The sequence below is a fragment of the Falco cherrug genome, chromosome 6, assembly GCF_023634085.1.
Source record: "Falco cherrug isolate bFalChe1 chromosome 6, bFalChe1.pri, whole genome shotgun sequence".
Lineage (NCBI taxonomy): Eukaryota > Metazoa > Chordata > Aves > Falconiformes > Falconidae > Falco > Falco cherrug.
In genome coordinates, this window is record NC_073702.1 from 163,591 (window position 1) to 189,146 (window position 25,556).

Consider the following 25,556-nt stretch of genomic DNA (forward strand, 5'->3'; position numbering starts at 1 on the left):
CGGTTTGAATGTTGTTTCTTATCTCAAAGACTATATTAATGTTTAGATATACAGACCGTGAATTCACACAAATTTACTTTTTTTGTAAAGGTAGCCCAAGTATTACGATTGACAGGACACTTCTATTAAAACACACAAACTCCACTGACGTGTAAAATAATTCCCGGACCATACCTTTATTATTCTTCCCTTTCCACAACCTCATAGCGTACATGACGCCTCTCTCCCCAGCAGCAGCTCCATGATGGATGCCTGCCTTTGGGAAAGCAACAGACAAATATTGAAATAAAGAACTGGCCGGCTAAACTGTTGGTCCCGCTGCCGGTGCTATAAATGACAACAGAATTTTCGAATCCAGCGACAGATGAGCAAAAGGAGAGAGTTTTTCCCATTTACTTTCATGACAGAAACACCACTTTGTCCTGGGATAAAAGCGAATCGACTAAGTGGGTATTTAGTGAGCTAGCCCAGACAAAAAAAAATAATTTTTAAAAAATCGTAAATCCTACAGCTTTTGAATGCAAATCAAACCTTTAAAGGAAATCCAAGCCTGGCATTTGAATTCCGATTTCCTACTACTATCGAGAACGTTTAGCCTTAAGTGAGCAAACGCAGGATCAATTTTATATCTGAGACTCTTTCAGATGCTGGTAGTAGTTTGTATTTACCATTGTGTCACCTACACCCTGGACTGAAATAAGGCCCGATCCTGGAAACTCAGCGCTTTCTAACTATCCGCATCCACCAAGAGATTTAATATCTGCTCCAGAGTTGTTGACTACGCGAAATCAAGAAGCGGGGCCCCCTCCTGTCCCCTCTGCCTGCCCGGGTGCAAGCTCCCACCGAGAGCACCAGCTCGGAGCTGAGCGCGGAGACCCGCGGAGCTGGGCTCACTGCCGGCACCGCGGCACTGCTTCGCGTGGGGACCTGGAGGACTTGCCAGGGGAAACAGTCATTTTTCTGACAGTCTTCTTTAAGTTAAACGCGTTTCAGGTTTGTCATACCACCGGCATAAGGAGATTTTCCTCTCAGATAAAAGTACCAACGATTCTAAAGAAGAGTGTTTGCAAAAGGGGCACGTTTGACAGAACACAAACAGATAAAGCAGACTAATAACGTTCAGCCTTTAACATCTCTGCTAAAAAGAACCTAAAAGCAACAAAACCAAAAAGCTTTTCCAGAAGTCGTAGGCATAGGGAAGAACGGATTGGATTTTGCTTGGGTTTTTCTGGTTTCTTCTGCTGCATGAGAGGAGGAAAATACTCAGACGAAATACTCGAGGCAAATTCTTTAGAACTTGACCCAAAGACGATGAATACGACGAGATCTGGGCCGAGCCTCCCAATCATCAGGAGCGTTACAGAGAAACACGAGATCTTGCTAACGACCACACATCAGTGAACAATTAGACAAACAGTAGTTTGTCAGTAACTTTATTTTTTTCTTAAAAAATCGCATGACAAACTGGAACCAAGACCAAAATACTGTATCCACTGTACATCAGTCATTAGAAAACAAACATACACCACATTTGTATTCTACCAAACAGAGAGTGTATTTCCTTTAAAATTATATAGTGCGTGCTTTTAAATTCATGCTTTTCAATATTTATTTTACATTTGTTACTCAAATATTATCTGTTATAAATAATTGCAACTTGATCAAATGGTGCACCTGTTATACGCGAACCTCTTCAGTGCTGCAACTGTAGCTTTTTGTTGCCTCTTTCTTGCTTTCTTTCTTTTCTTTTTTTCTTTCTTTCTTTCCAAAAAGCTGTTGGTATTGCTTTATTAGGACCCGAGAAAGCACATCTGAGGTGTCAAATAAAGTGTACAGATGCCAGAGGCGCTTGCAGACCCGGGTCTGCTGCTGAGCTCCACGGCTCAGAGCGCTGGAACAAGTGACGGGAGAGCACATAGAAAAAAATCGTTTCCAAAAGGCACAATTTCCTCGACACAAAGGTACAATAAAAATATATGGCCACTGAGATACGGGCGCCTATGGGGATGCGGTGCCTGTCCGGTGGGATCCCGGGCCCGCCAGGGCTTCGCCCCCCACCCTCTCCTGGCCTATCTCCCCGCACCGCGGCTGCAGCGGCGGGGGGACGCAGCGGCGGGAGCCCCGGGACGCCCGCGGCGAGAGTGCACTCCCGGCTGCCCCGCCGCCAGCCGCGCAGTCCCCCGCGGCACTGCCTCCCGTGGGACCACCCTGGGAGGCCGGGAGCTCAGAGTAAGGGGTAGGGGGGGCTGCAGCGCGCCCCCGCCCCGCCCCGCCCCGGCCGCCTCCTGCATCACTGCTCGCGGTGCCTGCTGCCGCTCTCCGGGTCGCTCTGGTCGTCGGTGAAGCAGACGTCGACGTCGCTCTCGTTGTCAGTCTTTTGCTCCTGCTCGGGGTGCGCATAGCCAGAGTCATTCTTGTCCTCGGCCGCCTTGCCGAGGCTCTGCCCCGGGTGCCGGGACTTGACGTGCCGCTCCAGGTCGCGGCGCCGCACCAGCACCTTGCCGCAGTGCTCGCAGCGGTAGGGCGTGTTGCCCTCGGCGTGCAGGCGGATGTGCTTGTTGAGGTTGCTGGGGTCCCCGAAGGGCCGCAGGCAGACCTTGCACTTGAGTGGCTTGTAGCCGGTGTGAGTCCGCATGTGGATCTTCAGCCCGTACTTGCGGGAGTACAGCTTCCCGCAGTAGAGGCACAGGTGCCCGGTCTTGGGCTTCCCGCCGGCCGCCCCCGCCGCCCCTGCCGGCAGCGCCTCCAGCCGCCCGCGGCCCTTCTCGGCCGCCAGCTCGGAGAGCTGCTGCGTGTGCATGGCGATCTCCCGGTCGATGCTGGCCAGCGAGCCCAGCTCGGCAGCATGCAGCCCCGCCGCCGGCCCCCCGAAGTACGACACCGACTCGGGGTACTTGAGGAGGCCACCGAGGTGCAGCTTCAGCGGGTAGTAAGGCGCGGCGCCGTAGAGCAGCTCCCCGTTGTAGACGGTGAGCGGCATCACAGGCAGCCCGCACTCCCCCGCGTACGCCTTCAGCCCCTCGAAGGGCGGCAGCGCGAAGCGCTCCAGCGCGCCGCCGGGCAGCGGCGGGTAGCGGGCGGGAGGCAGCGCGGCGGCGGGCAGCCCCCGCTCCACCTGCCGGAAGGCCGAGGCCTCCTCCAGCGGCGAGAGCAGCGGGAAGGCGCGCAGCCCGCCGCCGCACGCCAGCCCCGCCGCCGCCGTCGCCGCTGGGGGGGCGGCCTCGCCCGGCAGCGCCCCGCACTTGGGCGGCGCCTCGGCGGCGGCGCGTCCCGCCTTCAGCCCCCCCAGCAGCTTGGAGAAGCCGAGGGCGGTGGCGCCCCGCGCCTCCTCCCGCAGCGGCCCGGCAGGGCGGAAGGCCGAGCGCGCCCCGGGGCAGAGCGCCAGCCCGTTGCCGCCCGCCGGCCCCAGCAGCAGCCCCGGCCCGCGGGCGGCCCCCACGCTCATGTCCAGGGCGCGCTCCTGCTCCTCCTTGCCCGCCGCCCGCTTGGGCAGCCCCGGCTTAGCGAGCGGCGGGGAGGCGGTGGCGGCTTCGCGCTTGACGGCCTCCCGCGGGCCGCAGCCGGGCGGCGGGTGGCCGCGCAGCGCGGCGGCCGGCGGCTCCTTGGGGGGGAGGCCGAAGGCGGCGGCGGCGGGCCGGCCGTGGTCGTGGTGGAGGAAGGGCCGGCCGTGGCTCAGCGCGCAGTGGAAGTGGACGTGGGCCTTGAGGCTGTTGGGGTACTTGAAGGTCCTCCAGCAGTACCAGCAGATGTACCGCTCCTCCCCTGCGGAGGCAAGCGGAGGGGCCCGTCAGCGGCCGCCGCGCATCCCCGAGCCTCCCCGCGCCCCCGCCGCCCCGGCTCCCCCCTCCCCCCCCACCCCCGCCCCGATGTCGCGGTGCGGTGCGGGCGCTGTGCGGTGCGGGCCGCGCTTCCGCGGACGGGGCGTCGTGGGGCCGTGGGGAGCAGCTGCTGCCGCGAGTCGTCTGTCGGGGGGCCCCATCTGTTGGCGTTTGCAGAGGAGGAGGTAGCGTATGTCAAGGAGTCGGCTGCACCGAACAAAGGCCAATCTAATGATCGTGAGCCCTTCATTACGCGGCGAGACAATATCCGATATGTATGGGCCATATGTAATCATTCCTTTTCAGAGGACAATGCCCTTTGTGCCCCGTCCCCTAAACATTTCGGCTTCTCTCGAGCGGAACAGACCTCGGTGGCCGCGGCTGTGCTGGCTGCCCGGCACCGCAGAGGCACAGTCTTCGCTGGCCCTGCTTTGCCAAAAGCGTCCTTCCAAGGACAACCTCGGCTGCCTCTGCAGGCAACCTGTCTGTCTGGGTATCTTTATTCTTTCGGTTTTTCTCTTTCTTTCTCTCTCGCTCTTTCCTTCTTTCTCTTCCTCTTTCTCTTTCTTTCTTTGCCTCTCTCTTTCTCTTTCATCCTTCCTTCCTCTTCTTTCCTTTCTCTTCTTTCCTTCCTCTTTTCCTTCCTTTTCTTTTCTTTCTCTTCCTTTTCTTTCGTTCTAACGCATTATCCCCCCCCTGCCCCTCTCCCTTCCCTCTCCTCCCCTTTCTTCTATCTCTTTTTCTGTCTATATGTATCCATCTTCCTCTCTCTCGTTTCTCCCAGTCACTACGAGGCACCGATGGGACGTTTCGGAACCCGCGGGCCCCCCCAGCCGCTGCCCGCCCTGCACCGCCCCAGCTGCCCTCATTGCTCAGTTAATGCTCCGAAACGCCAAAGCGGAGGCCAAGTGCCACACGGAACCGAGAGGCCGCTCCGAGCCTGGGCCCAGCTCCTCGCGTTTTGGGGGGGTCCCTTGGGGGGCGATGGGGGTGCGATGGAGCACAAGGGACGAGGATGGGCGTGCTTCGGCCCTGCGCTGCGTTCCGCGGCAGCCGGGGCACCCGCGGGGTGGCGGGTCACTGTGGAGCACGCGCTGGCTGCCACCAGCCTCCCGAGAGGGCTCTTAACGCAGCATTCGGGCCAGGGATCAGCCGGCGGCCGCCTCGGGTGAATCACGAAGTCTTCGCTCTCCACGGGAAACTCGAGGGCGAACTCGCGTGGGAGGATCCAGCGCTGTTGCCCGTGTCTGGCCGCCCGTGTCCTTGCCGTCGTGAGCGGCCCTTCCTCGCTGGCCGTGGAGCAGCAGTCCCTGGCCGTGCAGCTCTGTGAAGTCGTCGGACGTGGCCTTCCGCCCCGTCGGGGAGGGAGGGAGGCGGCAGCGCGACTGCCCCGGCCCGGGTGGGGCAGCGGCGGCGGGAGATGGAACCACGGCCGCAATCCCACCGCCGTGCACGGGAAAGCGGGTAAAGAAGTGGAACGGGCCGAAAGGCGTGCGGCCTCAGACCTCTGCGGGCTGCCTCCCACTGCCTGCGTTTGCCTTTGCGAGTCTCTACAGCGATGCGGTTTGGCCCCACTTGTCCTCGGCAAAAGCTTGGCGGGACCGGCGGGACGGGCTGCCTGCTAGGGCCGCCGAGCCCGGCCCGGCGCTTTCCCCGGTTCAGCTCCAGTTCAGCAACTATCGCTCGGAGAAAAAAAAATGCAAAAAAAACCCCCAAAAACAAAAACGAAAAGCACCCTTTTCTCATCACGGTAAACCCATATAAATGGGGTCAAACACAAGATCTCCAAAGTTTTGTTTTGATTTGGTTTTTTTTAAAAAAAAAGCTCTCTGGATTTCTTCCGCCCTGTTTTGTTTTCTGTTTCTTATTTCGGCGTACTATCCTTACAGGAAGAGCGCTTTAGCATTTTGAGACAATTCTGAGTCCGCATTATTTGGTCTGGAAACTGTGGGGCTGGAGTCGCAGCAGATCCGCAGGGTCAGTCTGCAGCTGAGCCTCACTTCGACGGGACGAGGAAGGTGCCACACGCTGGGTGCTTCTCGTAGACCAGAGATTTCCTGCCTTTATTTTCCTCCGGGCAGCGCTGGTACCCATCCGCAGGCAGGAGCTGCTGGAAGGGTGGGAGAGCGGGGATAGGACCCAGCGCCGTGTCCTCCTTCCTGCAGCCGAAGTTTCGTCAGAGCCCGGGCTTTTCGAGGGGGTGACCCTCGGCAGACCCGTGGCCTCACTGACGCTGCGGGGCGGGGGGAGGGGGGCAGAGAGGTGACCAAAAGTTTCTTTTCCAGGTATAGTTTTAGTGCAAGGAGGGATCTGGGCTCTTGCGCATTGCACGAGTCGGATGGGACGTGAGCAGCCGGCGCCCGGCGTTTCGGCAGTCACCCACCCCTCCGGGCCGCGTTCCGGTCACCCTGCGGAGCAGCCAGCCTTGAGCGGAGGGGAGGGCGCAGCCCCTCCCCGGATCGTGCCCTTCCCAGGGCCACAGCCCAGCTGAAGCATCTTCCGCGCAGGGCAGCAGCAGGCGGGGGCCCCTCGCCGCTCCCTGAGCGGGCTCAGCCCGAGGCGGGAGAGTGCCCACGGGTCGCGCCGAACCGCCGCCGCCGTCCCGGGGGCCGCAGGGATCAGCGGGAGGCTGTGCCCGCCGCCGTCGCGGCACGGCAGGTGAAGGCTGAGCGGTTTTGTCGTCTTTCCTCCAAGTTTACTGTGCTGCCATTTTTGTTAACCATTGGTGCAACTCCACCTAAGAACCAGCCTGCAGATGGAAACAAGCCGTCCCAGGCGGGTGGCTTCCCTTTCCCGATATCCTCATGTGATTTGACGCCGACTTAATTTTTTACCTAACGCATCCTAATTGACAGGGACCGCCCAGTAGCCGTTTTGACGTGACTATGTGAATCTACCCCACAAGGTAACCTGAAAAGGGGCTCTGAAGCTCTGTCAGAGGAGCACAGAAGGTGAACGCGATGTTTTTAGAAACTACCAAGCTAAATTGCCGTCTCGGAAAAGAACACTAGCGTTGTTTCATTGAAATCCTACTTGCCTATCAAAAGATCATTAAATTGTGCCGATGACGGAACGACTCGAGGCACGGGGGCCTTCCCATACGCTACCGAGTTAACAGATCACCCTTTAAATATAAGCAGATGGAGTCTTAGCTTAAAGGGTAGCAGGTTAGAAGTCGCTGCAGCTGTGCTGGCATTAATTTTCCTGAGGGCGCAGATTTGAAGGGCCCCGCGTATGCCTACCGCAGTTTGAGCTCCCGTCAAAGATGTCAATTTTAAAGAGGGCTTGTTTTGTTTCGTTTGATTCGGTTGCTCTGAAACGAATACCCGCATCTGTACCTTTCTCGTCGTGCGTGGGGGTGGCGGTGACGGGGATGTCAAACCACTGCGCCAGGGGGTTGGAGTACCAGACGGTGAGCTCCTCTCCCGGCTGGACATCTCGCAGCGCCCGGTAGAAAATCTGGGAGGGAGAGAAAGGAAACTTCTTCAGGAGGCTTGAGAGGGGAGGCAGGTGGCGGAGAGCGGTGCCAGGCCGGCCCGGAGCCGCGAGTGGGGTACCTGTCCTCCTGGCAGATCCGCAACAGCCTCCAGTGTCTGCTCTTGGGAGTTTCGGGCAGCCCGGATTAACCCTATCCACTCCAGAGCTGAGCTCCCGGCTTCATCCACTAATTCCCCTCTCACCATCCGCACCTGGAAGACAGGCGGCACCGCTGTCACTTACACGCGAGACGAAGCAGAAAAGAAAGCAAAAAGCTTACCCGTCCCCTGCCTGCCTGCCTGCTGCGCCCTGCACGGCTAACCGGCTTCCCCACGCCGGGCGGGCGCCTGGGCATCGCGGCTCGGCGGCAGCAGCGAGAGCATGTCGTTCCGCCGCCGCTTTGATTCTTCCCTCCTCGCCCGCCTTTGGCCAGCACCTTCCCCGACCCGCGGGTGCCCTGGAGAGCTGCGGCTGCCCGGAGGGGGTTGCTGCTCTCCGGGGTAAAGGTGGAAGAGCCCGGGCCCGGTGGGCACCTGCAGCTTTGCCAGGGGAAACGGGATTTTTCCCGTGGGTCGCACTGGTCCAAACGCACCTTGTTCAGTCTCAGCTGCTACATTTAGCTTAACGCTATATTAAATGAACAGGTAAGGTGGTTTGGTTTTGGTTTTGGGTTTTTTTGGAACGGTTTGTGCAAAACAATTGCGACATACACGACTTGTCAGGAGACGGGGAGGGGGCAAGGGGAGGGTTCTGCTTAGCTACGAAGTCCCTGTAGCTCCGTGCTTCATAATCTGCTTGCCCATACAAAGAGAAAATGAAGTGCCCGTTCCCTGAATGACCGTGCAATAAAAGTCATCGGAACAAAGCAGTCTAAAGCGAGAAACGAAGGGAGCCAGATGAGAAATAAATTTGAGTGGGCTGGCAGAGCGTTTAAAAACAATTAAAGGGCATTAAAAATCCGAGCGGAACGCGTGAGCCGCGGCTGCCCTGGGGGTGGACGGAGGGCTCTCACCCGCAGCCCCCTGACGAACCTGATGGACGGGGCGCGTACCCTCCGCCGTCTGCTCCTCGCTCCTCAGCTCGGGCGTCGACTGACCCCGGAGCCGGCAGCCCAGCGGCCGTCACCCCCTCCCGCTCCGGCTGTGCGGGCAATTAGCGGCTCCGGGTGTAGGAGCGGGACCCAGGCTCTGGCTCTGCGGGGAGGCCGAGCTGCGCCGGGCTGACCCGGCACCTGCGACTCGCACCCCGCCGCCGCCGCCGCCGCCGGGGGGGCCCGGCCCGCTTGCCCCGCGCTCCCTTCCGGTCCCAGCCAGAGGGTTCGCAGCCAAAGAGAGGGACTGTGCGGGGCACAAACCCGAGCCGAACGCAGAAATAAATCGGTGCACCTGCCTCTCCCCCTGCCCCTTCCCTGGACAAAACCTGGGGGCTGTGAAAGCCGCGTGTCCCCGCCTGGCCGGGGCTCCAGATCAGGGAAGGGGCAATGCCCGAGCGAGCGGAGCCCCGCGGGGTGGGGGCTGAGCGGCGGCACCAGCGCCCTCCGGCACCGGGAACCGGGTACCGGACTGCGGTGGTGGCGCGTTCAGCGTGTCTGCGTCCAAGGCGGGGGCGCGTCCGCTGCTCCGGCAGAGCCCCCGAGGTCTCTGGCCTCGACACGGAGGCCGGCGGGGCTAGCAGGGCCCCGGCGCTGGGGAGGAGGAGGAGAGGGTACGGGTGGGCCGGCTTTCCTGGCAAAGCCACGAGAAGACATCTCGGGACGCTCTGGAAACTCTTCCCTTTCCTTTCCTGGCTCGCTCTAAGAAGGGAGGATCGAAGAGAGAGGGAGGAAGAGCAGCCTCTTCTCCCAAGCCGGCTTCCCCCGAGTCAACGAAAAAGCAAGGTCCAGCGGTGCAGGAGAGACCGTAGGAAAATACCTTTTTTTTGGGTCCTGGCTCCCTGCGGTCTGACAGGTACTTGCCCAGTTTGAAGGTGCCCGGCACAGGACCCAGCCGCAGCCCAGCCGGGATGCAGCTCTCCGCGCTCACGCTGATGGCCGGAGCCCTGCTGGTTTGCATCGCTGCCTCTGGGTGCGAGCGTTCGGGAACCCAAAGTACTTAAGGGGGCCGGCGTGACAGCGGCAGGCGGCGGGAGGATGAGCACAGGCGTATCTCCGCCCGCAGAGTGACGCGGCGGTGTGCGGGCGCCGGCTTTTCAACGGGAGCAGGAGGGGTACCCCTTGGCAGGGGGATGCTCTGGGGCGCAGAGTTTGGTGAGAGAGTTTGGCTTCTCGAGCAGCTGCGGAGTCCCATCCAAGAGGGTCACATGGAGCCTTTCCCTAACCCTCCTGCATAATCAGGCGGAGTGAATGGCTGGCAGACAATGGGCCAGGCGACCTTCCCATTCCTAAAAATCCAATTTGTCAAGGGCAAAGAAAAGGCGTTGGTGAATCAAAGGTCTGGAGGGACCATTAATCCTCAGCATGGGGTATTGTCCCCGAGACAGTTACGATATTTTAAGTGACAAATCCACTGTATAATTTCTCCATAAATTTTACTTCCTTTTATTGTTCCTCGACAAACCAGTTTTGGAAAATAAGTGACTATTTTAAGTCTACTTGGCTGAGCCTTTTGAGGTTTAATATACTTCAAAGATTTTTAATTCTCTTCCCTTGGCTTTATTGTAAAGGAGATTAAACAAAGAGATGGGGAATGTTTTGAGGACTTGTTAACTTCTATTGATTCCCGGCGTGTGCCATACAGAAATTGGGCAGGTACTTGATGGGAAAACACCAGAAAATACCTACACTTTTTTTTTCCTCTCTCTTTTTTTTTTTTTTTTTTTTTAAAGAACGACCATATTACCATTTCAGTGGGTTGGTTTCAGGCCAGTAATCTGTTCAGAAGAGCTTTGATCCTTAAGGAGGATGAATAGCACAAAATATGAGCCGTCGTAGCCCTTGTAAAACACACCGCTGCATCTGCGAGCACTGCGGAAACTGTGTCTCCTAGTTCGTGCGATTAAGAAATAGAGACGGGAGGAAATAGAGACATACAGCCACCAGGAAACAGAGAGGCACGGCCAGCAGATAACACAGATGTCTAACAAACAGCGTGCAGCTGGATTCCTTGTTTAAATACATCCACAGGTTCCTCTCACGCACGCAAAATAGCTTGCACCGAGCCTGCTTTCGGAGGTGGAACAGGCAAAAAGCGATTGTAAATAAAGCCAGAACGAAGTGATTCGAACGGTGTGTCTATGTCCTTCCTCCTCGCATAAATATTGTAATTAAGACACAACGAGGCGCTAGGATTAAGTCATTTTATAATTCAGGCTGGGTATCCCAAGAAATCTCCAGAATCTGAAAAGGAAAGGTGTGCGACATTTTTCTTACACGCATGCAACAGTCCAGATGTGCCTGCCAGACCAAATAGTACAGTAACAAATTCAATTTTCCACTTTCGCTTTTATAGTCCTGTCTAATTCCCACTAGCAGGTTTTCTCCTCTCCACACCTCCTAAGTCTCCAAAAAGAAGATTTCTGACCCTTTCTCCTACGGAGAAGTTGCACATGCAGATTTTATGCATTGCATTCAGAAAAAAATTGCAGATATGGAGCTTCCCTCCCCCCGGCGTTCTTCTAACAGTCAGACCTAATAAATTTAAAAAGAAAAACCCAAAAGCTACGCTTAGAGGTGTGTCTGCCGATGGGTGCCAGGTAACTGAGGGGACTCTTCTCAAGTAACCCGGCTTCCTGCAAGATAAACCTTGGTACGTCGCTTTCGATGTGATCGTTAGTGTGGGCTTTGCTCTGGATTTGTTTGCCGCCGTCACGAGTGGCACCGTGGAAGCGAGGGCCTCAGGGATGCGCAGCGGGGGGAGAGGGACTTTGAACCGGCAAGTCTCACGAGCTGGCGGTTGCAAAGATGCCCTTTCCCCTCTCCCTGGCCGGCACCGCACCGGGAAAGCAATTAAAGCTCAGCCTGGCAAGTTACCGCCACCGCTGCCATGACGTTTGCCCACGCCAGTGGCAGTGGCTCCGGCCCCGCCGCGACCGCGCTGCCCGCCCGCCCCGTGCCAGCCGGCTGCCCTCCGCCAGGCACCGCCGGGGCGAGCCCCGAGGTGCCAGCCCCTGTTCAGACCGGAGGGCGGCGGAGGGCGGCCTGCACGGCCCGTTCCGCCCCCGGCGCTGGCCGCGGGCGCTAGACGGGGAGCGCGGGGGCTGCCCCGGCCGGGGGGACCGCGACGGCACCGCGACGGGCCGGGGCCGGGGCCGGGGCCGGGGCCGGGGCCGGGGCCGGGGCCGGGGCCGGGGCGCTGCCGCCGCCTGCACCGGGGGCTGCCGGCCCGCACGGGGTCCGCGTGGGCTGTGAAAGTGTTTTTAGTAACGACACATACTGGCGCGCACAGGAGATAAATGTCGCGCCTGCCCCCCGCGGCATCAACGATCATCGATCGCATCTCTCCGGGGTGCAATGGCAGGGACAGTCCCGGGAGCGGGGGCGGGGGTGGTGGGGTGGTGGTGGTGTTCTTTTTCACTTCGGCAGGGACGGGAAGGCGGAGGGGGGGGGGGGGGGGGGCGGGGAGAGGATGTGGGGAACTGAAGATGACCCCTTTGATCAGCGGCCTGAATGGGGAAAAAAGGATAAACAAGAAGTTGAGGGCAATAAATTTAAGCCATGAACATGTCCCTGTAACCTCTGGCCTGGCCACTTAAGGATGAGCCTGGGCTGAAATTCCGGGAGCCGCAGAGGTAGAGAGAGGGCTTTTAAGGCGACCAAGGTATCCTACTGCTCCGGCTCGGGATCCACTCCCTCCCAGGCCTTAATGAGTCAAAAAGCGTGAACGACACGCGAACAATTTTATCAATAGGACCATGTAAAGGCCGACTGTGAGGAAAGTTATTTATTAATATAGCCGATTGTGGCTGGTTCCCATCCACTCAGAAAATAAAAGCCCTTGCTCTGGAAGCATTCACACCAGTTCTCCAATTTTTATTCTGTCCTGTGGCTCAAAGTTGAAGTTCCCCAAGTGAAATAAATTGTCCACAAAAGAGGAAAGGAACCACATTTTCTTTTATTTTTCCTTCCCTAAAAAGGAAGGGTGAAACCGATCTAATGTGCCCACTGGAGCAAAATGCAGCATGAAAGGCCGGGTGTTAAAAGTAAAAGCAGCCTTTGGAGCAAATGGGATGGAAAATTAAATGAAATTAAATAGCTTGAACGACCGTATTGTCCCTTATTAAAAAGACACATTAATTACATGGTTTCAGCTTTATTCAAAGACAATGTTTAGACTCAATCAAAACATTCCACTATCGCTCTTTATATACTTAAACCGGGCTACTAGAGGCACCATTACAGCGAGATCACTTTTGCCCAGAGATGCGACGAAAGTTATTTTCCTCGGCGGCCCTTATTTATGCCCACCGCTGAACTGCCGGTGCCCCTGAGTAACACTTTGGCACACTGTTCTCCCTGATTTAACAGGTTGCCCCATAATGAGGCATGAATGTTAAGGAACAACAGTCATCCAAAGAGGCACAGTTGCGGAGAGCAATGTCCCACCAGGGAGCTCCATTCAAACCATCAAACCGCTCCGGCACAGAGAAGGTTCAACACCACATTCAGACCAGCATGAATGCCTGTATACAGGGCCCAGCTCATTGTGCCGCAGAGCACCGCAGCGGAGGCTCGAATAAAATGCTGCAAGTTCATTCAGCAGGCCATACTCTGGCGGGACGGCCCAGCCGGCGGCTCCTGGGGTGACCTTTCTCCCAAATGGCTTTGCCCCGCCGAGACGACCCCTCCCCGGGATGCGGGATGGGCCGGCCCGGGGCTCCCCGCCCTGCCCGAGTCGGCCCGGGGGCGCCGCCGCAAGGGGCTGGGGATGCAAGGAACCGGGCGGAGGGCAGGGGGGAGGCTTGCTGAGACCCTGCGACACGGAATCCCCTTTCAACCCAGAGACCAATACGGTCTGAACGTCTTTTCGCTTTCCTTTCCTTTTTCCTTTCCTTTCCTTTCCTTTTTCCTTTCCTTTCCTTTCCTTTTTATTTTCCTTTCCTTTCCTTTTTTCTTTCCTGTTTTCTTCCTTTTCTTTTCTTTTCTTTTCTTTTCTTTTCTTTTCTTTTCTTTTCTTTTCTTTTCTTTTCTTTTCTTTTCTTTTCTTTTCTTTTCTTTTCTTTTCTTTTCTTTTCTTTTCTTTTCTTTTCTTTTCTTTTCTTTTATTTTATTTTATTTTATTTTATTTTATTTTATTTTCTCTTCGCTTCCATTCCCACTTCTTCCATTCCCTTTCCCTCCCTTCCCTCCTTCCCTGCCTTGCCCCTTCTCTCTTCTGCAATTTCTGTGTATCTCTTCCTCGATTCCGCTCACTTTCGCTCTTTCAGCCACTCTTTCTCAAACCTCCTTCCCTTTCCCACCCTTTCCTCCTCTCTGTTCCTTCTCACCACATCCATTCCTCCCCCGTGACGCCGCAGCAGCAGCCGCAGCCGCAGCCGTCCCGCCGCGGCGCTGCCGGTGCCTGGTGCTGCGGGCGGGCGGGGCCGATCGGCGGGGCCGGGCGGCTGCGGCCGGGGCCGGCGGCCCCCAACCAGCTGTGCGGTGCAGACGAGATGCGGGTGGGATATTAAAGCAGCTTTTGAATAGTAATGCAGGTTCTATGGGAACCCGGGCAGATGACAGGAGCTCGATTTGGTATTCGTATTGTTAATCGCGACCGTCAGCCCAGATCGGATCCAAACACGTTTTGTGCTTGTTAAAAATTCCAGCGTAGGGGCTGAGATTTTTTTTTTCTCTTTTAGCCCAGCTTCAATTGGAGGCGAAACTTGCCGCATGAAGTATTCAAAGTCTGTCTAAAGTTGCCTTTTAACCGGATTCTCCCCCTCTCGCAGCCCCCACCGTATCTCTTGGTTCTTTCGGTTGACATGGTGCAAATAAAAGTCAGTAAACTTGTTGCTGAATTGCAATGTTTCGGTGTACCTTTATAAATTCATACCTTTTCTCCCTCGATCGCCTCAGAATGAGCCCCTGCCTCAATTCGATTTTCCTTGCTGTTGGGCACATTTAGGAGAGAGTCTATTTGTGAAGTTCATTTCTAGGCAAATGTATTCAAGAGCTGATTGGGATGAATAGGACCGTGTGTCAGCCGCCCCTAATTGGGATTAAAGCACTTCGGACCATATGCAGAGAGTGACAGAAATTCTCAGGTTTCATTGTGCTCAGACTTCCACCCGCCTGGACACTCCCCCTGGAAAAAGGGGATTTAGAAAGATTTGGGGGAGAAACTGAGGAAATAAAGGAGACGCAGAAAATGACCGGGCTAATGTCCCTCTGCGGGGCTGCCAGCGTGGCGACTGCCGGCGACAACGACAGGCAGAGGCGGGGCAGCGGGGCGGCGGGGCCGGGGCCAGGCGCGGCCGGGAGCGGAGCTGGAGCAGGGTTTCCCGGCGGAGGGAAGTGGAGGGAGCGAGCCCCAGCGCTCTCACACCCGGCTCGTATTCGGTCTGAGAAACGCTGGGGGCTTTATGGGATAGGGATGAAAAACCCCACGGGGAAACTTTCCCGGGTGTTTCTAGCCTAGGGGACAGGCTCCCAGAGGAGGAGGTAGGCAGGGAGGGAGGGAGGGGAGATGCGAGCCACAGGCAGGGGCCGCTCCCTGCCCAAGCCCAGCACCGGTATCAAGACAATGGGGGTTTTTGGGAATGTGGCCCTGCTGCAGCAGGGGCTGGCCGGGGGGCTGCGCGCCCTGCGCCGGGCCTGCCTGATCTCGTGGGAGACGCCCACGGCCAGGGCGTTGGAGGTCCCTTTCGACCCAAACCACTCCGTGAGTCTATGTTTTTAACCCAAAGTTGCTCCACGTCCATACCCAGCCACCGCCCTCTCTGCCTGTCCATCTGGGTGCCAGCTGTGCACGGGTGACCCTGGCAGGGTGAAGCTGAAGGCTCTGCACTTGTGGAGCCGTAGCGAGAGGCGACGTTCAAAGCCCAGGCCTGGCCCTCACACTGTGACTAATCCGGGTGTGATGAGGTCGTCTGGATGCGGCAACCCAAAACCTGGTGCTAAAAACCACGAGCCTGTGCCGCTCTTAGGGCCTTTGTTTGCAGAGGCTACTTTGTGCCAGCCAGGCGACCGAGAGCTGGTGACCGTCCGCTGCTCTCGGCCTCCCGACGCTCTTCTGCAAAGTACCCATCGCCCCGATGGGGCGGTTTTGTGCCATGTCCCCCGCAAGCCCGCGTGCCGCTGGGGGCACAGCCCGCGTCCTGGCAGGTTCGCGCCCCGCTGCCGTCCCCGCGGGCTCCGGGAGGGCTCAGCACGGCGGGGTGACACGGACACATCCTGGATACAGAGCTGTGTGTCCCCCCGGCACGGGAACACGTTGGCACTGCCTGCAGGCTGGTCCGTAGCGGTGGGAAGGGTCATGCCCACACCCCATGACTAGGCGATAACGCCACTCACTTACGCGGGCACCTTGCCGTGTCCCGTGGGTCTGGCCGGGTGGGGAGAGGACCCAAGCGTGGTCCAAGCTGGGGAGAGGCTGACCCAAACCGAAGCGTGCCCGGTGTCCCTGGCATGGTGCCCTATTTCCAGCGCTGAACTGGGCTTGGATACGACATGAGAAGTCCGGCTGGCCTGGAGAGAAGCAGCGTGACTGTTACCAGCAAACGTTGCTGAAGTACCAGATCAAGGACTGAGGTCCATTCTCTGGTGTGAGTTTGCCCCTGCAGCCCGTCCCTGGTAAGCGGAAGGTCTGGTTTAGCGGGCCGGGCCGGGCCGGGCCGGGCGAAGCGGAGCCCCCCGCGCCTGGCCCCGCATCGCCAGGCACCCGACGTTCCCATCTCTGCAAGACGAAGCCCGGGAGGGAGAGACGGCGGGAGGAGCGGTGGGCACGGTCGTACGTGCCCGTGTGCGTGGGTCGGGGCATAATGGTCGCGCCGAGTGGCCGCCGCTGAGCCCGGCGTAAGCCCAGTCCCTGACTCAATTTCGCCACAACCGCGTTGGTTACGGGCCGGGGGAAGCGCACAGCGCTGCCGTGCCTCCGCCGCCCAGAGGGCTGCAGTACTTCAATATAAATGGAAGGAGCATCCCCGCGCCAGCCAGCAGCGCTGCCCCAGCGCTCCCGGGGGCGGGGGGAAGCGGCAGGTTTGCCCGCGCAGCCTGAGCCCAGCAGGGGGGCGACCCGCGTTTGCCGCCCCCGTCCCCCGGGAAGGGATACCCGGGCTGCCCCGCTGCCCGGAGGCTGCTCCTCGGGTTAAAGGCAGAGCTGCGCGCAGCTTCCTACAGCTATAGCATCTCATCTATACGTATCACGCGTATACCCACAGGCACCTCAGAAGCAAGAGCGATGATTTTGCCTATGTGTCCGTACATATGCACCCGGGTACGCACACACGTAGAAATTTATTTATAAGCTACTATGCTGGAGTCAGTACAGTCCTGTTTTTCCCATGGGTTTCGTGACAGGAGCTCAGGAGGAAGGCCTTTCCTCTCCATGCTGGCCGCACCTGAGAGACAGGGCTATAACTTTTGGAAAAGCGTGCTCTGCGTGCAGAGCCAGCAGTTACCGTACACGTACTGACCGATGCGCTAGGAAGCATCTACAAAGGTCTGCGTGGCGCCGGGGAATGGACCTGTCCCTGTGCTCTGGAGAGGAGCAGAGCGTGCTCCCCTCCCTCCCTGTCCCCCAGCGTCAAAAATATCCCCGGGAATCCAATTCATAGAGCTCTGTTCTGATCTGAGCTCCCTTTGAGTCGGGCTTTGTAAAGACAGCGGCTGTATCGCTTAAATCACATGGTCCTTCCACCTCTAGGCAGGCAGGCAGGCTAGCGCTGACTTTTTATTCCAGCCTGGGCTTTAATTGTTTGGGGTTTTAAATACAGTGGGAGTCCCCTTCTCTGAGCATTTCCCCAGACTATGTCTATCCATCCTGACAGCTTGATAGATCCGAGCCCGACTCCGAATCTCTTCCAGGGATGAAATTGTGCGGCGGCAGAGGAAGCCAAGGCACGCCGGCAGAGCGCGCATCCCGCGGAGCTCCCTCCTCCTCCTCAGACCCCTCTGCCGCGCTGAGCTCGGCTCAAGGAGAAAAAATTCTTTATACACAGAGTAAATTTGTTGCGGTTTTCCTCAAGAGCTCACAGGGGGTCTCGTCTCTTTTAAAATCAGCCCTGTGTTTACAGAAGAGCTGCAGCTGTAAACCGGGACACTTATCTTCTGCGAATCTTCTCCCCGAGGGGCAGCGTTACAGTACAGTAACCGCAAGGACACAGCTGGGGCTGACGGGGGGCGGTTCACAGGTAGATGCCAATGTCCTCGGGAGAAGCCAGTGCCGTCGGTGCCGGGGTGGGAGCGGGGAGCCGGGGGCACGGCGGCGGGAAGGCACCGGCCCACTCCCGCCGCGGCTGCCCTCGGTGAGGGGTCGAGGGTGTAAGCGGTGGTTTTCTGAATCCGGCACTTGGTCTGAGAAGAGGCCGGGAAAAAAATCATTGGCACGGAAGAGAGAAAGGGATGAAAAAGTAGTAGCTGCTGGAAGGAAGGTCTCTCTCTGCAGTGGCACCAGAGAGCAGGGCAGAGTTTGCTGGCTGGCTGGTAACAGTGTAAATGGAGAGATAGGTTTTGCCAGCAAGTAGGAGAAAGGGCTATAAGAGAGCTGACTTCCTAATAAGCGCATATAATGTTGTAAAGGGTTTCAGCATTTTATGCTTTTAAAGATACGACTATCAGCCAGAACAAAAACAAAAACAAACAACAAAAAAGAACTTGAGCAAAAATGCAGCCATCAGAAACTGTTCGTTACACTCTGGTAAACATTCCCTCATGGTGAAATTGTTGGTGGGGGCGGAAGGAAGGGCAAGAAAACGCGTGTTCTTCTAGTATGTGAAGCTCTCTAATTAATGAATTTGACAAACTGAAAGTTCTTCTTCTGGTTCCTGTGAGCTGGCTTATTTTTTCTTTTTATTTTTAAACCCAGTGTAAATATTCGAAACATGAAAATATGTGATTTAGATATGCAGAATAACGGAGGTTAAATCCATATTATGTAGGACTTATCTTAAAGTACACCACGAAGTACAGCCCTTTCCCTTCTCTTTATTTCGGCGTTGCATATTCTGATGCTGACATATGCATCGGTTTTGACAGCTTTGTATTTATGAAACCAAAGAAACTTGTAGGTGTCATTTGTCGGAAACCATTTTCCGTTACAGCTTGTAGATTTAATGTTGTTCTTTGTATTCATTGTTTCTGTTATTAAAATAAAATCTAAATTTTTTTTTCAGTATTTTTGCCCAATCGCCTATGGACTGCTGCCCTCAGCTTCGCCAGTGTCATCATCTTTCAGTCTAAATATTCAAATATGCGTTTAGAAGAAGAAGACAGATTAACCTCAAAGTTTCTGTCTCACTCTATGTCTCTCACACAGAAAAATTAGGACACACTTCGGACGCACACATACAAAAGGGTTAGCTCGTCCGAAACGAGGAGGAAACCCCCTATTTATCTTTGAATATTTATATCACGACTTGGTATTTGTCGGGGAGTCTTTTTAATAAGCCGACCTCCTTAAATTATTTGTGGAATTAATCTTTCTTAAAATCGGGTTTGAATTAAGCTGCGCTCAAAATATTAGAGTCAAGCTGACTCCTGCTTCTGAGTCACGGGTTTTAAAGCTAAATCATGATGCCCACCGTATAGGTCTTTCTGCCTGAGAATGGTGACTTGCCATCATTGTGTTTAAACCCGTCTCTCGAGGTATTTGAAGAAAAAACCGAGTGTGCACACTCAGCTACCGCTGAGAAGAGGTTTTCAACAGCCCGTGTTAGCCAGAGCAGTCCCCCGGGCTTCAGGGCTCGCCCCCGGGTACGGAAACTGCTCTCGGATGGGTGCGGAATTGGACTCGCAACAAACGCAGTCTCATGTGGAGGGAATTACCGACTCTCAGACATCCCTTATGAGCCTTCCAGGCAGCTTTTCCTCGGGAATTTGAGACCCAGGCCAGCCCCCGAGGTGCCCGCACCCCTCGGCACTAAGCTCCCAAAGCCGCACCAAGCTGTCCGCACCCGCTGCCCCGCCCCGGCTTGCGGACTGAGCGCTGCTGCCCTGCCCGCTCCACAGAAAGCCCCTGCAACCCTAGGCAGCTTTTATTTGAGAAAGAGCTGTCCCGTCCTACAGCCTGGGCATCCCGTAGCCGGTGTGCTGAGATTTTCCACTAGTGCTGTATCTTGCAAAGGGAAAAAAACCCAAACCAAAACCCACAAAAAAACAACCACACACACACACCCCAACCCAAACAAACAAAAAAATACCCCAACGACTTTTCTTTTAATTCTGAGAGAGAAAAATATGCTTGTCCCCTGGGATGATTTCCCAGGAGGGAAAATATCTGGGTTTTCATCATGGCACACCTGAAGCTGTCACCCCTCTCCGTTGTGCCAGTGGTCACAGCGAACCCCGCTCTCTGTGGTCCCTCAGTTCCGATGAATATCAGCCTTATCGGCGCCCCCCTGCAGCCTGCCCGCCGGAGGGAGAAGCGGGCTTGGACCCGCGGGGCTTGCAGCGCGGCCGCGCAGGCTTGCGCGGAGCGGCTGAGGACTGGTGGGGGGGCGGGCAGGCTGCGGCACCCCCGTCCCGCTGCCCCGCCGAGCCGGTCCCAGGGGCGGGTTGTGTTGGAGGCGGTTGAAACCTGGGGCGAGAAGTCGGCAGTTTGTCAAACTCCCTTTGGGAGCCCGCAAACCCGGCTGGGAAAGATGAGCGTACAGATGTGCATGTGTATGCACGCATACGAAACATGTCCAGGGGAATATAGACACAGAAATGCATAATGCGGCTGTGATATATTTTGTCTCCTCGGCTATATAGATTTTCATCACCTACATAGTTTCAGAACCCCCCTCCGAGCTTCTGGGTCGGAGAAAAACCGTTTGCTACCAGATAGAGCGAGGCAGCAAAGCCTCCCCTCGGAAAAGCGTCTCTCAAGCGTGATCCGGCGAAGATGCAACTAATTAACTCGCTTCTCTGTTTTCCGCTCATTTCTCTCCGGTAATGTCAGGGGCTTGTCGAGGAAGGGGGGCGGTTCTCCTCGGGCCAGGCTCCGCCGTGCGCACCGGGGAGCCGCAGCCCCCTCCCGCCGGCCGGGTTGCCTCAAGGTTACCCAATACCTTCGCGAAGTCGTGCAGAAAACCCAGCTCCCGAGGTCCCAGGGGACCGAGTCAAGCAGGAAAATACGTGTTCCTAACCTCATCCGAGTTAATAAAGGCGACACAACAGGTCTGCAAACGCCGGAGGCTCGGGCTGAAGGCGGAGGAGCTGCTCCTGAGGGGGCAGACGCAGGTTTTTGAGTGAAAACGTGGAGGAATAAGGAGGAAGGAAGGAGAGGTCCTGGGGCGGTGGGGAAAGCCCCTGTGCAAGCCTGGGGTGGCACCAGAGCATCCCCGATGCCCTGCTGGGGCCCGCGAGCCGTTTCCATGGTACGGCAGCATCCTTTCCTCCGGAGGGGCCAAGAGCTCAGCACAAAACCCGACAGCTCGGGGCAGGTTCGCTTTCTTCAGAAGGCGTTTAGGGTGCGGGGGGGTCCCCCGGGCCACCCAGGGGTGCGGAGGCAGGTAGAGAGGGCTCTTGCCCTGAGCTGGGCGGTAGCCTTAGGCGGCCTCCTGGCTTCTCAGGACGCCTTTCATCGCCCACAACAGCTTAATGTTTAACTGAACGTTTGCGAAGTAAGAGAGGCAAACTCTCCCCGCCAGGTGCAGGCTATCTCAGAAACCTTCAGCCCCCTCCTCGTGTCCCGGCGGAGGTCCCCAGCGGAGCCACCGTCCTACTGCAGCACCAACACAGGGACAGGAGAAGCCGTGACTCTGCCCAGGCACTGGATCTGAGGGGGCAGAGGAGGGGCAATGCGCAAAACACCCTTTCAGGGGGGTTGCATTTCACCGTGGGAACTTGGTCTTTCCAGGAGGTAAAGCCCTTCCTGATGGGACATATGCCCCATGTGAGCGAGGGGCCACCCGGTGTCTGGACTGCAGGTGGCTCCCAGGGCCTGAAGGACAGTTTGACCCCCGGCTCAGCCTGGACCGCGTGTGCTGCTCGGGATCCGGCCCCACACTCCGGGGCCACGGCCACACGCTGCACGGAAACCCTGAGCATTTCCAGCTGACCAGAGGGAAAAAAAGAATCAAACCAACAGAACACTGATTTGATACTCTGTCCTGTGTCCGTTCTTGCTGTGTGTTTTACTGAGAGGAGGTGGGGTTAAATGCCAGAGTGTCTGTGACCCAGAAAGAAAAACCCTTTGAAATAGCAGGCTACTGTGTGGGAGTGCTGGCGATTTTTAAGAATTATTTTAAGTGCAGGTTGGTAGGGAGATGGCTCATCTTTCTGAACCAGCTACCATCACCAAGGAGTTCTCACAACAGAGCTGATGCTTTTATTAAACACCCCCATCTCTTATTATTAATCCTCATGTTGTAAACTGGATCATCATTATTTTAAAGTCTTTCCCTCATCTAATGCAATTATCCTGAATGTCTTCTACGTAAAATGTAAATGGTTGCCTTTGCAAGAGTTTTTTTTTTTGTGTGTGTGTTGGGAGGGGGCTAATGGTGCTTCAAATAAAAAATTCTCCAATACAAATCCTTTGCCCCTGAAATTGTCAATCAAGAACATCAGGATCCTTACGTGCATAACTGAGCAGCTGAATTTTTATTTTGTATGTATAAACATTATTTGTGGATACTTCCTACTGGTTTGACATGGGGTCATGTCCAGAGTCACCACTCATTCCATCCACCTACCTCATTGCAAAATATAGCCTAAAAGACCACCATTACTGGGAAAAATATCAGACAACTGTCACATTACCTAACTTAGTGAAATCATAAAAAAGGCTTCCATTAGAAGTGACATAACATAAGCTAGAAGGGGTTTTCAATTCCACTTACACTTCTTTTCCTTGTTCCTTCCCTGAAACGTCTCACATTCTTGGCGTGTTTTGTGGAAGCTTGATTAAAGTCAGGAAATCTGGTTTTGTACCACTCATTCATTTCCTGAGGGGATATTATACAGAAGAGGCCAAACAGGAATGCTTATCATCAGATCTGTGAGAAGATACATACTGTTTTCAATTATTAGATGAATATGTAAACAGGTGAAAACCCTGAGATTCTTAGTAGAGACTATTTTTTGTGTGCAAATAAGGGAAAGGGCTAAAGGAAAATGTTGTATTTGGAATTGTGGAGGAGAACCCATGTACAAAAACCTGAATGTTCATTGTTCTTCCATCATTTTACATGTTGTTCATAACACATGGATTGGAAGAAGCATTTATTTTGAAAAAAAAAAGAAAAAAAGAATCTATTCAACTATCCTGTGTATATTTATATGTAGCGATGGACTACTAAGTATACTCAATATGTTTGTGACGGGTTTTATTAGGGGGGCAGAGGGGGAAGAGATCAGTGAGAGCTGACAGATAATTTTGTCTCACAAATATGACAAAGGATAATTTTACCTGCAGGTTCTTGGCTGCAATTTTTTCATCCTATATCTGGATGTCCCTCAGAGCAGCAGCCAGGTCCGAGGCTGAGCATGAGACATTTGCACACACAGCAGCACTGCACATCTGTTTCATGAAATCTTTGTTTGCCTGTTTGACAGAAACACACAGAGAGGACATGGTAAATAAAGCCATCCTCCACACAGCTCCTGGAAAGGAAAGCCTGCAAAGCAATGTCAAGGAGAAAAAGATCTGTCCTGTCTGCCCCTTGCCATGCCCTTGCCCAGGAAAGCACCTCCCAGCTGGGCCTCCAGGGAGATGGAGCCACAGTGCATCCACATCCTCCAAGGAATGTGGGAAACCACACATTGCCATCAGTCCCCCCTGCACTGTGTAACATTGCCCCATGGCTCCACACCAGCCACAGGACTCCTGGCCTACCAATGGGAATCCCCAGCATGCCCCAGTCAAGAGAATCCTCTGCCCCTTTGCTCCAGGGATACTGCAGTGCTGGGAAGGACCCTCCAAGGCCCTGGGAGACCCCTGGGTGCCATGCTGCTGGAAGGATCTCCAGCATGACAGGATGTCCCTTTGTAGGGCACCAGGAGGGTGGCTGAGCAGAGCAATGTGTGTCCCAGGGGGGTCTTTGCTTCTGTCTGTCCCTGGGTCTGTGGGGCAGGGAGGGATTCATCCTCCATAGCTCTAGTACTGGTGTGGTCTGCTACAGTGCTGTGAAATGGGTCATGCAATAGGAGGCCTATCCTGCTGGGAAAAGGCCAGTCTGGGAGTGGGGCTGGCAGGACCCTGCAGTGCCAAGTGCTCCCATTCCAGCAGCGTTAGACAGCCCCTTTGGTGCCACGTGCAGGGCAAGCGGAGCTGTCCCCTGTGCCCAGTGTGCAGCAGAGCAGCAGTATTTATCATAGCTATGGCAGCCTCCTGCCCAGTCCCTACTAATTGTTTCCTGCCACGCTGCAGCATGCAGAAGCCCAAATTGCCAACGTGAGGTAACAAAACACAGGTACCAAAGCAGAGGAAGAAAAAGGCAAGAGGGCAGGTAGAGAAGGATGATGAAACAAAGAGACTCCTGCTTGATGTGATAAGCAGGAACACGAGGCCTGCTGCTATTTTGGTTGCTGTAGTATGTTCAGTGAGGGAACGACAGGCTTCTTGGTTGTACAGCAGCTTCTCTCTCTGCTGGCTCCTGGGTGCTGTGCTAGGTGTGATGCAATTGTGGGTGGCTGCAGTCCAAAGGCATGTGCTGGCAACCTGGTTCCCCTCTTTGTAGCTTTGACATTGAAATAGTGGAATAAGGGCTTTCTTCTTTGAGTTGGCACATGCTCAGCAAGTTCTGCAAGGTCTGGATGGCTTTTTGGAGAAAGGTCAGTGTGCCTCCATATAAATCCCACAGAAACTCAACCTGTGGTCTCCATCATGTCTCCTTGCACTGAGAAGGAAGAAGTGAAGGAAACACAGCCAGGGTATGCAAATTGTTTCTCCCCTACCTCATCCCCACCCTCAAATTTCTACTTATAAGCAGTGTTAGACTCTGACACGTCGAAGAAAGGTGTCTCACTCTGCCAGCAAAACCGTTTAAAACCACCATCTTTTCCTGTGTATCTTCCCTCTCCACTTTATAGTTCCTCAAACATCTCCAGCATCTTGGCTACACCATCAGCAACAGACCACTGCAGAGTCCTGTGGGACTGGGTCTGAAATGCCTTTCAAGTGTACTTGGTCAGTCTAAGGACAACCATTGGGTGTTTTTCACTGCTCCTGCCACCCAGAAATTCTTGGTTTACTGTTTCCAGTCCCTAGCCCCTGCCAGTTTCAAAGCAAAGCCCAAATAAAACACCTCGTATGCTGGAGGGAGAGGGAGGGACATTTACAGATTTTGTCATGACAAAATCAAGATAGCATTCAAGTTCCTCTACACAAATATGTATGTGTATGTATACACACCTGCTGTACCTCTAGGCTCATCTTTGCCTAACACAATGCCAAATATATTCATATAGATGTATGAATATAAGAATATCCCAAAAGAGACCCAGAATTACATTAATTAGATTCTCAATAATTTGCTCACTGAATATGTAGAAAGTTCCTATGTTAAGTTTTGCTGAATGGGGTCATTTCCTTGCTTTTTGGTGATGGTGGTGTGGGCTGCCTTGCAGGATATTTACTTCTTGCTCTGCAGACAGCCTCTCAGCTCAGGCTGATGAAGCTGAGGGAGGTGTTTGAAGTGGTGGGCAGAGATGTAGAGAATTTGCCCATTGTGAGGAGAACCCCTAGGGAGCCAGCAGGCTGCTCTTTGAACAGTATGCTGCATGCAGATGGACAGGCATCCTTAAATTTTAGAACAACTAGTTTTTTCCAGACCATACAAAAAATAGCCCTCCTGCTCACAGGTCTTGCCAACCATTTGCACCAAGCACAACCTTCCCAGTAAGATAAACCAGGAGTTACTTCAACTCACTGAGGATCCGCCCTGTGGGAGTGCTTCTTGCTTCCACCGTGACTGCTGATGGACACTCTTCTGACTTTTGTGGGTGCAGGGATGGGTCTGAACCCCAGCCTGGGTTCATGATGGAATGGGCAAGGGATGAGAGCTGCAGTTTTCCCACTGCTGCTGCCAGCTGCTGTCCGTCTTGTGTCCAGGCAGCCTTCCCCTTCCTGCCTACATTCAGGCCTGAAAACTGGGCTTGCAGGAGGGATGAGTACACACACACATTCAGGTGTAAGAACACATGTATGTCTCTGGGTGGGGAAGGAAATAACCCCTTGATCTAGGTTCTGTCACAGAAGA

General features: G+C 55.2%; 1 protein-coding gene across 2 annotated transcripts; it reads right to left on the bottom strand.

The window, feature by feature from the left end:
* Positions 1–392: 392 nt before the first annotated feature.
* PRDM13 (PR/SET domain 13) lies at positions 393–9,944 on the bottom strand. Of its 2 annotated transcripts, none has more exons than XM_055714975.1 (4): positions 9,206–9,944; positions 7,376–7,507; positions 7,157–7,301; positions 393–3,762 (listed from the first exon to the last, which is right to left on the bottom strand). In XM_055714975.1, exons 1-4 carry the CDS (start codon positions 9,344–9,346, stop codon positions 2,291–2,293), a joined length of 1,890 nt encoding a protein of 629 aa, XP_055570950.1. In that variant the 5' UTR covers positions 9,347–9,944; the 3' UTR covers positions 393–2,290. The 2 variants fall into 2 exon arrangements, with proteins under 2 accessions (XP_055570950.1, XP_055570951.1); XM_055714976.1 differs by having other exon boundaries at positions 7,157–7,277; positions 9,206–9,938.
* Positions 9,945–25,556: the final 15,612 nt, after the last annotated feature.